The sequence below is a fragment of the Neolamprologus multifasciatus genome, chromosome 20 (genome assembly GCF_963576455.1).
Source record: "Neolamprologus multifasciatus chromosome 20, fNeoMul1.2, whole genome shotgun sequence".
Classification (NCBI taxonomy): Eukaryota; Metazoa; Chordata; class Actinopteri; order Cichliformes; family Cichlidae; genus Neolamprologus; species Neolamprologus multifasciatus.
Genome location: NC_140458.1, coordinates 10,888,859 through 10,905,490, shown reverse-complemented (window position 1 = coordinate 10,905,490; position 16,632 = coordinate 10,888,859). Strand labels below are relative to the sequence as shown.

Genomic DNA, 16,632 nt, shown 5'->3' with positions numbered 1-16,632 from the left:
AATTTTAAATAATTATGTCTTAAGCACCAACTAAGTTGATCAAGGTTTTCCTTCGGGATGGAAAAAAAAAGTCCAACCTGTAGCATCTGTAGGTTTGACCTCAGCTTCCAGCTCTAATGTAATGCGTGTTACTTCTTTGTTAGAGGGGTTGCGAGCACGTCGCCCTTTAGCTTTCTTGGAGGAGTCACATTTAAGGTTGACAAATGTTACCAGGCAGTTGCTGCAGGGCTGCCCTCCTCCTGTGGACACACAATATCATATAATATCTTTAAGGCAGCACCGGCATACATTGCTTGGATCTGTTATAAAGTAGTCAACCTTTAAATATTAAAATAAATAAATAAACAACGCATCTGTAAAGAAACATATCCAGTTAAGGACTGACCTTGTCCCAGTGTCCGTCCTCTGTCCTCTGTTCGGCCAGGCAGCTTAGGATGCAGGTGACATTTGGCATTTTTGATCTTGAAAGAAGCCGTCTGCTTTACTGGAGGGGCCAGAGCCTCTACAGACAAACACAGCCCAGTGGGTAGGAGGACACTGAAACATCACACTGCCATCCCTGCAAAGACAGCTGTCTGTGCTGTTGTGATTGACATGTTGGGTCCTCGAAAACTCTGCGACCATATGAATATTGAGAGTGACAAACCTATGCAGCTCTGACTGCTGTTAGAGTTCAGCCTAGCGGGGGACTTCCCTCTGAGGATGGGGATACCACAACTGACAGAGTAGCTGTTATCAGATTCTGTAAAGGTTCACACAAAAATAAAATAAGTCCATAAACTAATCTTTCGGATCTGAGATACTTTGTGACTCGACTCGGAATTGCGGTGACATACCTGCCAGATAGTGAGCCTTAGAAGCACATGTAAGAGAGCAGCTCTCTTTCTTGCCAGTCTTGCTGCAGGTCAGTGTAGCCTTCGGTGCTACAAGCCCAGGAGGACATTTCACAGGCTCTGAGAGAAAACACAATCTACAATGTATCACATAATGTTAACACCAACAAGCTGGCGTAGAGAGAAAGACTGCACAAGCAGTATGTGGAAAAGGCCCGCTTCGAGTGTATGTCAGTGAATCAACCACTTGGGGGCAGTGCTGCTACATACCAATACAGTCTTTCTTATTCCAGTGCAGCTTGTACCCCGGTGGACAGGTACACTCATAACTCCCCAGTGTGTTGACGCAACCGTATTTACAACCTCCACGATTTATACTGCACTCGTCGATGTCTGTGAAGAGAGGTGTTAACATAAGTACAAATGTCCTGTGGACATCTGAACATGCCTGGGAGAAGATCAAAAAAAATATCAAAGGGATAAGGATTTTTATTGACAAATACAGCAACAGAAATATTAAAAAAACAACAACAATGTGATTAGTCCAAAACAATCTGGAGTCAATTCTGCTGATTTACATGAAAGACAAGCAGGCCTCTTATAAAACAGCACAGCTATGAATGACGAGTTCCTGTAAGCTCAGTTCCATTCATCCTCACGCTCTGGAAAGATTAATGTGTTTGCGTGTAAACAGAAGTGATTTCTCGTTTTGATGTCACCCACATTCAATTTCATGGTCAAAATTTCTCTGCTCTTCAAGGAGAAAGACTTGTGGCAAGCAGTAAATTATAATCAACTTTTCAAACACATGCTGAGCTAAAACCACTAACAGCATCCGGGATCCAGATGCAGTCTGGCTGCCGTCGATGCCAGACAGAAAATTAGTTTAGTGAGTGGAGCTGAGGATTCGGCAGGCTACGGACAAGTGGCACTGGGAAAGAAACTGAGATAATGGCAGTGATTGATGATCTTGCTTGCTGATATGAAATACTCTTTCTTGTCTCATTCAATTATTCACTCTGAATACAAACAGTCTGCGTGCCGCCGCGCTCCCCGAAGAAGATGATGACTTCATCAGTAGCGCTCTGCTGTTCTGTAGCCAGAACTGCTTGAAAATGTTGTGAGGGATGTGCTGCTTATCCTCTGCATCAAAGCACTTCATTTAAAGGACAAAGAGCTCTAATGAAAATCTGATGGAAGCAGAGCTCATCTGCCAGCAACTGTTGTTTTGACTTCTTTGTTCTTCCCAAATTTGAAATGTGACCAAATAGACTTATTCTAACATTTCTCCAGATCGCTTTAATCTTTTTTTCTTGCTTTGCATGCTCTAACAGAGCCGATGTAGAGACGAGCCAAGAAAGGAAAGGGCAGAACAAAAAGACGATCTGACATTTAGACTCTGCAACTGCTTTGTATCATGTAGCAGAAATTTAGGGTTCATAAAAATGTCAAAATCTTTTAACTGTAATCAGTTTTGTGAGCTTAATCACCAACCGGCCCATGCTGCTTTTAAGAAGAATTTTTCCCCAAGTGTAATCTGGCCAGTGTTTTCTGCATTGGACAAATATTTATAAATCACCAACCCCCTCCTTTTATTTTCTTTAAAAAAAAGAAGAAGAAAGTTCCACTTTAATTTGTCCTTTTTTTGTGGTTTGGCGTGCATCCGTGCAACAGATAAATCCAAATACTGGAGTCGAGGGGTGATCATATGTCAACTCAGAGCAATTTCTAGATTTACTTTTACATTAAAATTGATTTTAGTTTAGGTTACAGTTAGTTTTGGACATTAAGAGTTTTGTTTCAGAGTATTTTTTTTTTCATTATTTGTAACAAAGGAAAAACAGCAAAACCCCCACATTTTTTAAGATTGTAAGCACTACAAATATTTCAGCTACATCCTATAAACATGACACCAAAGTTAAAATATGCACTTTAGAACATGTTCAAAAGTAACAAAAAAATAGGACTAATTGTTTAAAAAAAAAAAATGTAAATGTTAAAATTGAAGACATATTTATTGTACAGTACATACCTCTCACTTTGCAGCTGCATGAATATAATATGAGTAATTTGCACGATTTTTAATGACTATTTGGTGATTTCAGAGTTGTCCTTGGAATAAAAAGGCACTTACGGTGCATGAGCCTACATTGCATCAGCAACGCTGTTTGTATTGTGTGATAAAATTCGTTCCTTTCTTTATAGCTTTAAAAAAAAAAAACACACACACACACATTCTGTAGCTTAGATGAGTATCTTATTGTAAGCAACAGAAACTATGAGGGGCATTTTATTCTGCATTATGCAACAATCAACCCTCAAAGCTACGATAGAGGAATTTGTATTCATGTAGCACATTCAGGATGAGTAATGATTTATTTTTTTAAAGAGCAACTTTCACTGTTTCGAAAGTGTGACTACCTTTTGAGTTTTAACCTGTTCAATCAATCATTTTTTCTGACACAGCAACATTCAGCCATAATCGAATGAATTTAAGTGGAATCCAGCCTTTAACAAGCAGGTTATTGTAACCAACAAGATTAGATTTTCTGTTCGCATTATTTATATACTAGGATTGCATTCATTACATGTATTGATGTCAACCCTTTGTATTATGTGTCCCACATTTTCTTTCCAAGATTGAAAGCATTTTGAATTTTACATTTACTCCCTCAAATGTTTTTTCAGGTCAGATTAAACCACCCAAAGAGTACATGGAAGTTTATAACAAAGTAAGAAAACAAATATTTGCAGGGTATTTAGTGTCCAAGTAATATTTAGTAATATATTTCATATATTTCAAATACAATTCATAAGGTTAACATACATACAGAGCATCATAAATGCTTAGTTTATGACTCTTTTGCCTAATACTGATCTGCATATGGTAAACAATCTGCTTTTTGGAGGTTTAGCAAAAGAAAAACTGGTTTAGAGAGAAGCTGACTAGTAAAAGAGGGTAAACTGGCTTGGTTTAGAGGGGTGGATGAACTAAGGGGCTAAAACAAGTTCCAGTGCAAGATTGTTTTAAACTTCTAATTATTGAAAGCTGCTCTATTACAGCCCGGGAATACAATTAAGGAGCTAGAAATAAGCCTAATAGGCCCCCTTTAAGTATTTAGGTATCAACTGGAACCTTTTGATGTTTAGAGATCTTTTTCATAGATCTATGTACAAACATGTTTTTCGTAGGATAAGAATGCCTTTCTTCCACGGTAAATGCTGACTGGATCAAATTAGGTAAATTCAAAAATACTTAAAAAGTATTTAGTCACAAGCAGTTTGAGTCTATTTTTTAAAGCAGATAAGCAAAATGAGCAGATTGTTTTGCTAGCCGAGAGGGAGAATGGCTGGATATACTCTCACTTGGGAGGAATGTTGACATGCCTCGGCACAATGCTTAACAGCAGGTCACTGACCTAATTGGGTTTGTTTAGGGTGAGTCTATTGTTTAACACCAGATTTCTGAATTGTTTGGCAGATATAATGTCCGCTGATAAACCACAGAGGGGATAACATAACCTCGTACTGTTGTGGCTGGGGACGAAGGAAGTACGGCAGCGATCACCATAAATCTCTGGGGTTATCTAACAGTTCCGACAGCGGTGGTGGTAAAAAGAGGGGGGGAAAAAAAGAAAGAGGGGAAATCATTCATCACTTGCTCTCTCAACAATGGTATAGAGAGTCATTTACGCCTGACCATCTTCTTTCCTTTTAGCAGCTCAGTGCAGCCTGATCACAGTCCATCATGTGAGTAAAAGCCTTACAAATCCAATCCTGGCACATTTATTCCCTGAGCTGACAGCTAATACAGCTACCCATGTGTGGAATGGATCCCGTGAACCTATTAAACTCTTCTGAAATACAGCAGACTATGTAATTCCAGAATTACATACAGTGGGTGGATAAAAATGAAAGTAACCCCTTACAATGTATTGCAACCCAGCAGCACTGCCACCACATCTCTGACTCCATTGAAACTAAGCATTAAAAAAAAACAAAGAAAGAGTAGGTGGTTCACAAAAAATGTAAAACTGTTACTCCTATGCAGTTTTTGACTAACTACACTTCCTGATCACAAACATCTACAAGTTACCACTCTCTAGTCTCAGTATAGTCAATTCTGTTGCAACATTCCCGATCAGTCAACCTGTCAAACTACAGACAAAAACACATAACGAGTCACTTCAAAGCTATGTATTTCAAGTGTATATGCTGTCTCTCTATGTCTCTCCCAAAACTACTGTGAGGCCCCGAGGTGCAGGAGACAGCAGCAGATTCTAACTGGTGATACACGCTCCATCAAAGGATCGCGGCAACACCCTGATGTGCTCTGGCGGGCCTCTTGGCAGATCTGACGTGCCCTCACACACCTCCTTCTGACACCAAAGGCCGTTTCTCCTATCTGTTCTACACCAGACTACAGTAACTACCTGCCCATTTTTGATGGACATACTCCACCTTGAAGGACCATAACCTCCATGATATTAGTTCATGTTTTAGTACATTAAGTACAGCACAAATTGTCTGCACTTTATATGACTGCCAAGTGTAGCGTAAGTTCTTAGATTGAGTTCTTGCCTTCCAGGCAGCCACCTGTTTCAGCTCATTGCGGTCCATTTGAAAATCGACTTGTAGAGGTCTAAACCTCAGAGTGAGCATTTAAATACACTTCAGTTTTACCCAAGCCTTAAAAGAAAAGAAAAGAAAAGAAAAGAAAAGAAAAGAAAGACTTCCCACAGCAGTCTAAGCCTATAGCAGCATAGCTAAGGGATGGTTCAGGGTCACCTGATGTAGCCCAAACTACAAACTTTATCTAAAAGGAAAGTTATGAGTCTAAACTTAAAACTGGAGGGACTGTCTGTCGAATCCAAACTGGAGCTGTTTCTACAGTAGAGAGGCCTAATATCTGAAGGCTCTACCACCCATTCTACTTTCAAACACTCTAGAAACCACAAATAAGCCTCCAGTCTTTGAACAAAGACATCTGAGGTCTTCAAGATATGAGAGGGCATGATCATTCAAGACTTTGTATGCGAGGAGATGAATTTTAAATTCAATTCTGTTTTTACCAAGGAGATGATCTCCTTCCAGTCCTGATGATCTGACAACCTGATAATAATAAATCATAAGAGTCCAGCCTAGAAAGTGGTCAGAATACAATATGGTTTAAAGGCATTTGTTCAAGTAATGGACAAACTTAGCTGATGGTAGCATGAGAGGAAAAGCAAAATGAAATCCAAAGTCATTATAATTCATCCTCAGGGGGATATAAATATAATGCACAAAACGATTTTGAAACATTTCATTCAGACCCACAAACTGTGACATTACTTGGAAAGTCAGAGGATCACAAAGGTTGTTAGGATGCATCATCAGGGGACAATGGGTGTCTGTAAAAATGTGTTGCCAGCTCTTCTAAAAGCTGCGCAGACATTTCAGTCACTGACACTGTAATGCCTATGGCTAAACTTCCTGCAAGTCTTATAACAGTTACTGCAGAAATAAAACACTTTGTAAATTAGTCATGTAAAATCTATAAAATCTCTCAGCAGTGCTTTATTAAAGCTGTCAGTAGGCATGTTAAAATTAATAACATTTTTAGTATTTCTAGTGTTTTTTTTTCCTGCCAAACATAAGAGCAGTAAATGGAAGGTTAGCACAGAAGTGCTGGCTCTAGAGGAAGAGTGACAGACAGGAGATTTACAACCGGAGACAAGGCAAAGAAGAAACAGACATGCTGGCTCACCTCCACAGTGTGCCAGTCCGTAAAGGACGTAGCCCTTATGACAATGACATTGGAAACTTCCGGCAGAGTTGACACAAAAGTGGTCACAGGCACGGTCAAAAGAGCATTCGTCAATATCTGTGTAGATAGAAAGACATGCTGTTATAAACTTTTCAAACAGTTCAACAAATTACACAAAAAAAGCCTCCAATAATAATGGGATCTGTCCTCGTTTCATCTTCTGTATTGTATTTCTTGGTTGTCAAGAATTGCAATGGGTCAGAAAATATGTCACACACACAAAAAAAAAAGAAAAAAGAAAAAAAAAGTATTTTCCAAGGAAGGCGTCTTCTGTTTGGTGCATGGTATAGCGCTTGACCTCCTGCAGTCATGCAGTTTTCCATTTCGATGCACTGAAATGAAATTGTCCAAGTTGTTTTGAAATAACAAGTGGCCACAGCAGGAGACAAAAGAAAGCCCACTCTTTACCTGATAATAGGAGCCTTTGGGTTGGTTTTTCCACGCTAACATAGGACCTTGGGAACACTTTCCTTCTCTTTCATCTTAAGCATGCTAAATGAGCCAGAGTCGTTACAAGTCCTAGAATTTGACTTGTCAGTCTGTTACTTGGACATCATGTAAATGCGCATTTAAACATCCACATTTTTTTGCTATAGCATGTAGATATACATGTCACAGTACGAGTGCAGATAAGACGTGGATTTTCAGTTTCTCTGGTTTTCTCACCTTGTCAGCTTCACTTGCAAATCTACATCAAATCAGCTCCTTCCTGCCTGTCTCTGTCTCTCTTACACATGGATCCTGATAAGTTGCTTAAATGTCATGGGCTCAAAGACCATAAGGACAGACACATGAAGCTACAGGAGACTGATGACATTTGGTTTTATTGTGATCAAGGCTCCATTTAATGTCAGTAATGATCTCTGTCAAGCCCAGACAACAAATGCTGGTGGAAAATGGGGATGTGCTACAACTTTGCTGGATCAACTTGGCAAATAAAACAAAGGTTTCTCAGGACTTTCCCAGGAATATCATGCTTTCATCAGCTACATCTGAACCTCCTCTGGGTTACGAGGAAGCACACGCTGCCATTAAACGGAGGTCACAGGTATTTCACAGCAATTAAGTATGTTTGGTTAAATGATATGCTGGCTTAAAGAACGCAGGAAGACAGACTGATAAATATCTGCTCAAATCTTGCATGGTTTTTGAAAAAATAAAAATAAAACATTGACATTTGCGCACTGGGCATAATCCAAACTAGACAGATAAACCATATGAAGATCACTGAGGTTAATATTTGGCAGGCATGTTGTAAGAGCAACCAAAAGAGAGATTAATAGCTTATTAAGATATCAGTTTACAAAGCTGTACACAAGCTTTGAAGGAAACGTACAAGCTGACGTTTTAAAGCTGGAAAAACACCAAAATGTATAATTGGTGCTGACATCAGCTGCAGCTTATCTGGTTATATCAATCATCTTTTACAAAATAAATCTTCTAAGATCATTAAAAAAATTTACCACAAACCAAGTATTAAAAAAAGAAATTTACAACAAGCTCATACAGTTCTTGCCATTTCTCTCCTGCGGAGGCCTCTGGAGATTCATAAAAGCAGTGATAGATGAGTGAAGCGTGGGTTGGCACACGCTGGAAGAGGCATTGCAAAAGTGATTGTTTTTGGCGTGTTAAGGATAAACTCGACTCAAGCGCACTTTTAAATAAAAAGTCTAAAACCCTCTAGGAGTTAGGCGTGGTGACTGAGTTTATCCTTAAAATATGCTGCAACCAGTGACGCCAGAAGTCAATCTGCAACTTATCATTACACCGTTTTGTGTGATATCATGCTACAGAGCATAAGTGTTAAGACATCTGGGACTCCCACAACCCTTATTTACAAGACAGTTAAGGTGAAGTATGCAGTGGGAGGGCAAAGACGACATCATGAGGTGATGTACGTGCAGGGGGATAGCGGTCACACTGAATGCAGATGAGAATCCCAACTCAGAGCTTCTGTCAGTAACTTCCTTTATGCCGTCTCACATCACTTTAACCTTGAACCTTACTCAAAATAAAACGGCAAATGAGATCGACTGCAATGAAAACACTGGCAACTATTGTTTATCCAGGACAGATAAGGCCTCCATCACTGATGTTCCCTCTGGAGAAAACGCAAGGTCTGATGAACATCTGAGTGCCCTCATGTGAATAACGAGTGAGAAGAGGAGGAGGAGGAGGAGGAGGAGGAGGAGGAGATGATTCTGGAGGGTGTTGTGGGTGGTGGAATGCTGACAGGGGCTCAGCAGACATGCCCCATCCTGACTTAGGGGCCATGGTCCACTGAAAGCAGGGAAACACCACGACTGTTTAAACCAAGATAAACCAAGAGTTCAGTTTACACATCTCAACACCTCACGGTGACTGCAAATGTCTAAGAGTAACTGATACCAGAGAACACAGTGACACGCAACGAGGCACCAGCAACTATTAGCAAAACCAGGAGAAGGATGGCTGTAAATTTACTGCAGGTGCCCCTAATCTTCTTAGTCTTTCACTTCAGGATTTATACTCTATATGCACTTTAGTGACCTCAATGATAGGATTACTCCTGGCTGTTTAGTCAAAGTAATACCTGTTACACCCCAAGCTATGTCCCAAAAATTTAGAGGCCTACTCCACATCTTGCACACAAAGGTGATGAAAACAGCACAACGTCTTCTACAGAGCTAGAGAAGTCGTATTAACCTTTACAACTGACAATATGAACCTTATGACCCTTGTAAATGCATTATTGCATTATGGGAAATGTAGGATTTCTTTTGCTTTTGGAGCACACCCCACATGAAAGACTAAAATTACAGATCTGTGGACCTCAGCTGTTTTGATTTTAATGACTCTTTTTTTCCCCAAATAGGTCTCTCGCGAGACAAACAAGAGTCTGGAAGTAGTACTAAATAAGCAGTATGCCCCTTTAACCACACATCTACATTCCAACATGAAGGGTAAAAAAAAACTGAGACAAGCACAAAGGAGCTACATGAACAAAAGGGCAAATAAAGAAGATCAACTTTAACCTTTACTAAGATGCACTCAGCTTTTATTTTTGCCCTGATCCCTTTCCAAAAATGAGAAAACACGATAGGAATGACAAGACGAGTAGCAGACAGGTGACTCAATAGTGTGGAGTATGCAAGCCTGGCAATACCTCACTCAACAGCAGGCGAGCTTTATCGCAGCCCTTCTCACCAGACAAAACACACAGCGCTAAACAAGAACAACCCTGTTCCAAAGTTGACTCCCTGGCCCAAAACAGCACACGGCTGAGTAGGTTAAGGCATGGTGCCACATAAAACAAGCTGTGATTTACATTCCGACATGCACAGACCACATTTTCTCAGTTATCTGTGTTATTCTGGCAAAATAAACTTTGCATTGTTTGGCGACAAATAATGAAAGAAAGGCATCCACCGAAAATAGATTTAAAGAGAGACGAGAGTGGCTGCAAAGAACGGCGACAGAGAGTACGTTTTCATCAAACGCACACGATGCTTGTGTACCGTGTTAGAGTGGTGTGATTCAGTGCAGCAATTCTAAACCAATTGCATGACGTTGATGTGTACCAGGCTGAATATTGATTGACCACATCAATAAATACAAGAAAGGAAAAATAGCGTGTCATCTGTTTTTCACTTGGAGAGAGGCTGGATTTGGCTCCATTGTTGTAAGCTGTCTGTCTTTTTTCAGCGTATTTTTCTGTGGTGGCTTTATTCATCCAAGAACCAGAGATTTAAGAGTTGGAGCCCCTAATTTCCTACACCTGTGTTCAGCCATTGCAAATTCTTATTTGTTCTGTGCTAGTTCTCCCAGGTCCTGCTGAGCAGCAGCTACCACTAAATATCAGGGACAAACATGCCAGAGAGGCCTGGTTTGGCTTTTCTGCAGGACAGAAATCTCTGAGCGCATATTTTTGTGGCATCAGGAGGCAACTGCTCAGTTGTCATTTAATGCAAAAAATCTCAGTCTATGAGACAAAGAGTGTTTAGCAGAAGCTTTGGAGTAGGAGTAAGTAGAGACAGTTTGTTTATTTAAGTGGCAAATGGCAACGAAACGGGCTACGTACCTTGGCAAGTTCTCTCATTGGTTAGCAGCTTGTAGCCTTTCTTGCAGCTGCACTCAAAGCTACCCACTGTGTTTCGACACACATGATCACACCCCCCATTGTTCAGACGGCACTCGTCAATGTCTGTGAACAGAAAATCATAACGAGGAGCGGATACATCAAATCACTCATCGCAGCTGCAAATGAGAGAGCGCTGAACTTAAACCTACAGCATGCAATTTGTTTGTCACTTGGAAGTAGGAAAAACCTGAAGATGTGTTAGCACAGAGTGGCCTATTTACACACTCAGCAGACAAATAGAAACATCATCATTTATCAGTTTTCTGGTCTTACAAGAAAATACACACAGACACACACTTATAGTAACGGCTTTAAAAAAGTTCTTAAATCTGAATAGTATGTTTGAGATGTATGTAAATGAGGCAACTTGGACTAACAGTGCAAAACAGGACAGTCATTTCTGTGGAAATAAGCTTCAGGGATTTCCTTGCTGGTCCTTGGATAGGCTAAAAATCAGCTTGCGTGTGACTTTAATGGAGTGCAGCTCTCACACAGTGAAGCCCCGAAGCAGTAAGGCCTCTAAATCATCATTGTCCATCTCCTTCCGATTATTCTGCTCTTTATTTCTGTAGCCAATACTGAATCGATATGTCATGTGCTGATCCCTGCTTTTCATGGTGCTCTGCCTTGGCAAGTTTGGCAGCAGCTCTGATTAATTCTGAATCATCATCACAAATGAGGCATCTGTCTCTTGAGGGAGTCTTCATCATCTGGTTAAAATAAATGCATGAGAGATGGAATAGTCCCATCCTTGCTTCATCTTTGTCTCAACTCCTCAGAAGTGCCTGGCCTGAAGCGAGCGTCTGTCTTCTTGTGCCAGCGCTGCCTGTGTTCATTTTCCTCTTGTTTCCTCTCAAACTAAACTAATACAAGCCAATGTATTTTTATTAGAGTTGTTAGTCTAACACTGTAAGCACACTGACACACTGCTATCCTGCTTTTCTGGAAACATGTTTTTGTTCACCTACATCCAATGTTTGTTTTCCCCAAGTCTTGATAATTCCACATAACATTTGGAGAGGATTAGAGATTGCACGAAGAAAAAACCACACACACACACACACACACACACACACACACAAAAACAGCAAAATTATGCAGGTTGCTTGAGTTGAGGATGCTCTGCCAACACTCACAAAGATGGCAGTGCAGAAGAAAACTGTCGGGAAAGCTGGTGCCATGACAAAATATTTCTTAAAATATGTTGTTGAAAAGCAGAAGGCAGTGATAGATCTGTGACACCTGTATGGATACAGGCAAAATAACTTGTAGTTGCAAAAGAAAATGTGGTTTCTGCAGAAAATCTAACTGGCAAGTTACAAGGGGTTCTAACTTGGGTAGGAGTGAATAACTATTTAATCATTCCTGTTGGCTGCATGTGGAGAGAGAAGCTGGAAAAATGACAAGCAGGAGAATAATTTAGTGAGAGCTGGACAAGTGCAGCTTGAATGCTGCCTGCATCCATGGGCGATGGGTGGGAATACCTTTGCAAGTCTTGCGGTCTGGCTGCAGAGTGAAGCCAACAGGACAGCTGCAGCGGACTCCTGTCACTGAATCATGACATGTGCTATCACAGCCGCCATTGTTCACTGCACAGGTCTCTGCAGGGAAACACGCATTCAGTTAGATAAACCCCACAAAAAATACAAAGTAGATTCAGTTGTGACCTACTTATTTCTTCCAATTGAAACAGCATACATGCATACTGGTGCAACTGCAAACATTACAAGAAACACCATTATATACACCATTACTTTTGTGAACAGGCCAAGAGCAGCATGCTGATCAAGTGTTGAGTGGTAGAGAGGGAAAAAAGAGAGTAAAGATAGAAACAGTAATGAATGCAGCCAATGAAAGAGATTACCAGTCAGAGAAACAAAGAGTTTGTCAATAATGAAAGGAGACAAGTCATTAGGAAATATAGCTAACACAGCCAAACATGGGAACTTCACTTGTTGTGTCTGTATGTGCATGTGTATAAAAGGTATGTGAGCAGATTTGTTTCTCTTTGGTAAAAGCAAATTATGATCTCCAAAAATCCTTTTATACTGTAGGAAATGTCTCCCCTCCATTATAAAGGGAAAATTTTCATTTGCAGACACATGTGGACGAAACCACCAGTTCCTTCCTGGTTTTGACAAAACCTTCCAGGCATTTTGGGGATAAAAAAAAGCAATTTCAGCTCCCCGGTCCCTATGTTGGCTAGGCTGATTTGAAAAAGGCAGGTAGCCAGTAAGGACAGGATAGCTGAGGTCTTTTCTCTAGACAGTGACAAATTTCACACAGACTTTAATTTTAAATAAACATACAAGACAGAGTCGCTCTAACATCCAAGATCAGTGGATGCCTACTACTTTTGGCATCCTTATAGATGGGCTCACACACTTCAGAATAACAACAAAAACAACAGCTATCACTTTAACTTTCTGTAAAGAAACCAGTCATGTACACATCTCATCACTTCTTTTTAATGGGCAGTGGGATGTTGGCTGGCAGCCCAGCACAGCTGGAATAGTCTAAGACTTCACGCTGGTAAGACGATGGCAGCTAACACACGGCACTAAAAAGGGAATGTAGCTGTTATTTCTTATTTTGTTAAATAAAGAACCAGCAACCCTTTGGGAAACACTTACCCTCGTCAGTTCTAAAATTAAAAAACTCCCTCAATATAAACTGCAACAGCCATAATCAAACTTCTCTCAAATTAAAATCTCAGTTAGAGACTAGAACGATGCATCAAAGCAAAACAGGTGCTAAAAGTGATGTAATTTAGTGTTTTACAGCCGTTTCTTGGAAAAACACACAACACACAAGTGAATGCCATCGCTCAAGGCTAGACACGGCGTATCAATATACTAGGACAAGCTTGGAATAAATGTCAGTTCAGATGAAGCCATAAAAACAAGGTTTAAAAATAATAATAATTTTGACATTGAAATGACTAGGTCTAAATGCTAAACACCATTATAAAGGATGGTTGACATTTAGCTATACTTGTGACTCATTATATAAACCTGACTATATATAGTCTATTCTTCAGCCTGCTTGCTGGCTTCAACATCTGCCTGTTGCTGTACTGTATGCTGACATGAAGTCTGCTACAGGGTTTCTTGGATGACAAATAATTTTGCTATAATCCTTGTCAAGTAAGCCCTCTACCCAATACAAAACCCTACATGTGTTTTTGTCATAGCTTTTGGAGTGGAGTCGTGTAAAAGATGAAAATGTAACAAATAAAACTCACCACTGCTCACTTCAGTACATTCTGCAACATAATAACGACTGCTAAAAAATACCAAACTTTAATTAGTATTTGCTTTTCCTATGTAAATGACATTACTGAATCACATTTAAGATTGAATTTAATTCCATTTATAGAGCACCAAATCCTAACATTAGTCATCTCAGATCACTTTACAAGAAATCTTTCAATATTTTACAGAAAACCATTCAGCAAGCACTTGGTGAGACCAGGAAAAAGAAGCCATCTGCCATCAGTCACTTGTGTCTACCATGGGTTCTAAACACAACTTTCCCATATGGAAGAGGCATAACATAATTAACATAATTATCTTTTTTGCTTTTCATTTAATTGTTTTTCTTTTGAGAAGGGAACATACAAAAAGTAGGGGGCTAAAACCTTTTGGTAAATAAAGGTTTATACAGTAGTACTGAGGTCTAATAGGGTTAGACTTTTATAAAAAAAAAATTGTCAGATTTTGACTTATTGACATACCATTTTGTCCATGATTACATCGTCCTATGGGTTTCCTTCTTTAGTCAGTTTTTCCAGTGGAATGCATTTCTTGTTTCCAGCCACTGATCTGTCCTCGGAGCATCACATTTTTGCCAGTTTCCTGTTACGGCCCTTTTACATGCAACAGTCAAAACTTTGAGGAGAGGTATACCCTTCCTTCGATCATAGCAAGTATCGGTCAGAAACAAAAACATTACTCTGGGATGATTAAGAATATACATGCTCAAAAATGAGAAGAATATTATCCCAGAACAAATGTAGTTTTATGCATGACCAAAAAAAAAAATTCCCTTTGCCTGCATCGTCTCCAACATTGTGGTGTAATTGTTTACTTTCATGTGAGCGGTAATAAAGAAACCGATTAGGCTTTTTCATCCAAATTCTCTCCATCATTCAGAAGGACTTAAAGATTGCTTTGCCAATCACTCTCTGGCAAGTCAGAGATTTTAAAGAAGACCAAGCATGTGCCTGGATCCCCTGTTCGCTTAGAAGCCATATAGAGGAATAGAAGACGCCACAGTAAACCTGTTGAACTTAACTGCTAAAACATTTAGAGGGAAAGGTTCTTCTGTCCACAAGATTCAGCCTCATATTTTAATCAAAAGGCTTATAAAACAGTTTTCAGTCTCATGGGCTGGATTTTTGACTTTTTGACTATTCCCCTTGTCTCAATAGTTTATCCTGGCAGAGCAGAGCCGAGCGCAGCCAATCAGGTCTGCTCCTCAACTGATTCCCCGCTGGGATGTGCGCTTTCACCTTTATCATTTCTCTTGTCTGAAAACAGAACCATTTTAAAGTATGCAAATGGCTCTGTTATCTTTCGTCCGCCCCGGGATAATGAGAGCAGCCATGATGAGTATGTTAAAGGGTCAGACAAATCCTACCTTCAATTAGACGTATTTAAATCAAAAGAAATGATCACTGATTTAAGAAAATGTACGTACAAAAGAGATTAGGTCCATTTAGAAACAGACTGGAGAATGCATTCAGTCTTATAAAAACTGAACTTTGAAGCAAACTGTGGAGTTATGTGTTAAAACGGGCACCAGCATCTGTCATGTTTGAAGAAACTTCGATAAAACTTTTGACAAAACAACAACCATTTCATGTTATCATGCTTTCACTGAGACCAAACCATCTTTCCTTGGTCTCGTGGTTTGGATATTTATCTTTAAAGAACAGAAACTCACTCAGTCAAACTGTTAAATGGTCTAACAGGCTTATTGGTGAGCCACAGCTGAACCCAGCAACCCTGGTATGGATAGATTACAGCAGCTGGCTGGTTTGATTTTACTTGATGACTTGCACCCTTTATATAGAGTTTCAGTTTCTTCGTTCTGGAAAAAAGCTTCTAATTAGCCATCATTCAGAGAAGAAGAAGAAAAAAACAATCATGGGTTTGCCATCTACCTGATGCTGTGTAAATTCTCCATTATTATTTCTTCATATCTCTCTCTTTATGTTGAGTTACGCTTATCTGTTGCCCATCATCTTTGTTTGTTTTAAAATATATATATGTGCATTCGAGGATGGATGACTCACTTACTGCAGGCCAGATCTACTTAGGACTAGAAATGAAGTAACATGAACCTGAACCTAAGACCGAAATGAAAGAATTCTTATAAATCTTTATAACAATTTATTTTTCTTAAATGAGACTGAGGTGGAATTTTTTTTGAATGCATTTCCATTATGTTGTCTACTCTTAGTAGTCAGTAAATCAGAGCGATGCTGCCTCGGATCCTCTGCAGGAGAATGATGGCTCACGATACGATACCCCAGTCACAACCCAGACTTGAGCGTGTAACACTGTGGGTTCGCATAATTGCAAAGTGTGAGCAGAGACGGTTGGCAGACGAGACGCTGTCAGGACATGCCTCCAAAACACTTAGTCAGGCAGCCATTTCACCAAACTGTAATGATCATGTGTTAAGAGAGCAAAGAAATATTTTTGACATTATGGCTTTTGTGAAGAGAGGGGAGAGACGCGCACTCTGGTATGTTTGTCAGTTTGTGTGATTTGGATGCACACCAGCCACATCTACAGTGCACTGGGCTGGGAGAGGCAATTACAGTAACAGTGGGCTGACTTTTCTAAATATCCTTCATTATA

The 16,632-nt window shown here is 39.8% G+C and overlaps 1 protein-coding gene across 3 annotated transcripts in view; it reads right to left on the bottom strand.

The window, feature by feature from the left end:
* The window catches only part of scube3 (signal peptide, CUB domain, EGF-like 3), a 75,826-nt gene that overhangs the window by 6,776 nt on the left and 52,418 nt on the right, over positions 1-16,632 (bottom strand). For all 3 annotated transcript variants that reach the window (XM_085147093.1, XM_085147094.1, XM_085147095.1), the window contains 8 exons: positions 12,247-12,363; positions 10,703-10,825; positions 6,583-6,699; positions 1,104-1,226; positions 837-953; positions 647-742; positions 386-502; positions 78-239 (listed from right to left, as the gene is read on the bottom strand). In XM_085147093.1, the coding sequence (XP_085003219.1) occupies positions 78-239; positions 386-502; positions 647-742; positions 837-953; positions 1,104-1,226; positions 6,583-6,699; positions 10,703-10,825; positions 12,247-12,363 (972 nt within the window). The remainder of the gene's footprint in view (positions 1-77; positions 240-385; positions 503-646; positions 743-836; positions 954-1,103; positions 1,227-6,582; positions 6,700-10,702; positions 10,826-12,246; positions 12,364-16,632) is intronic.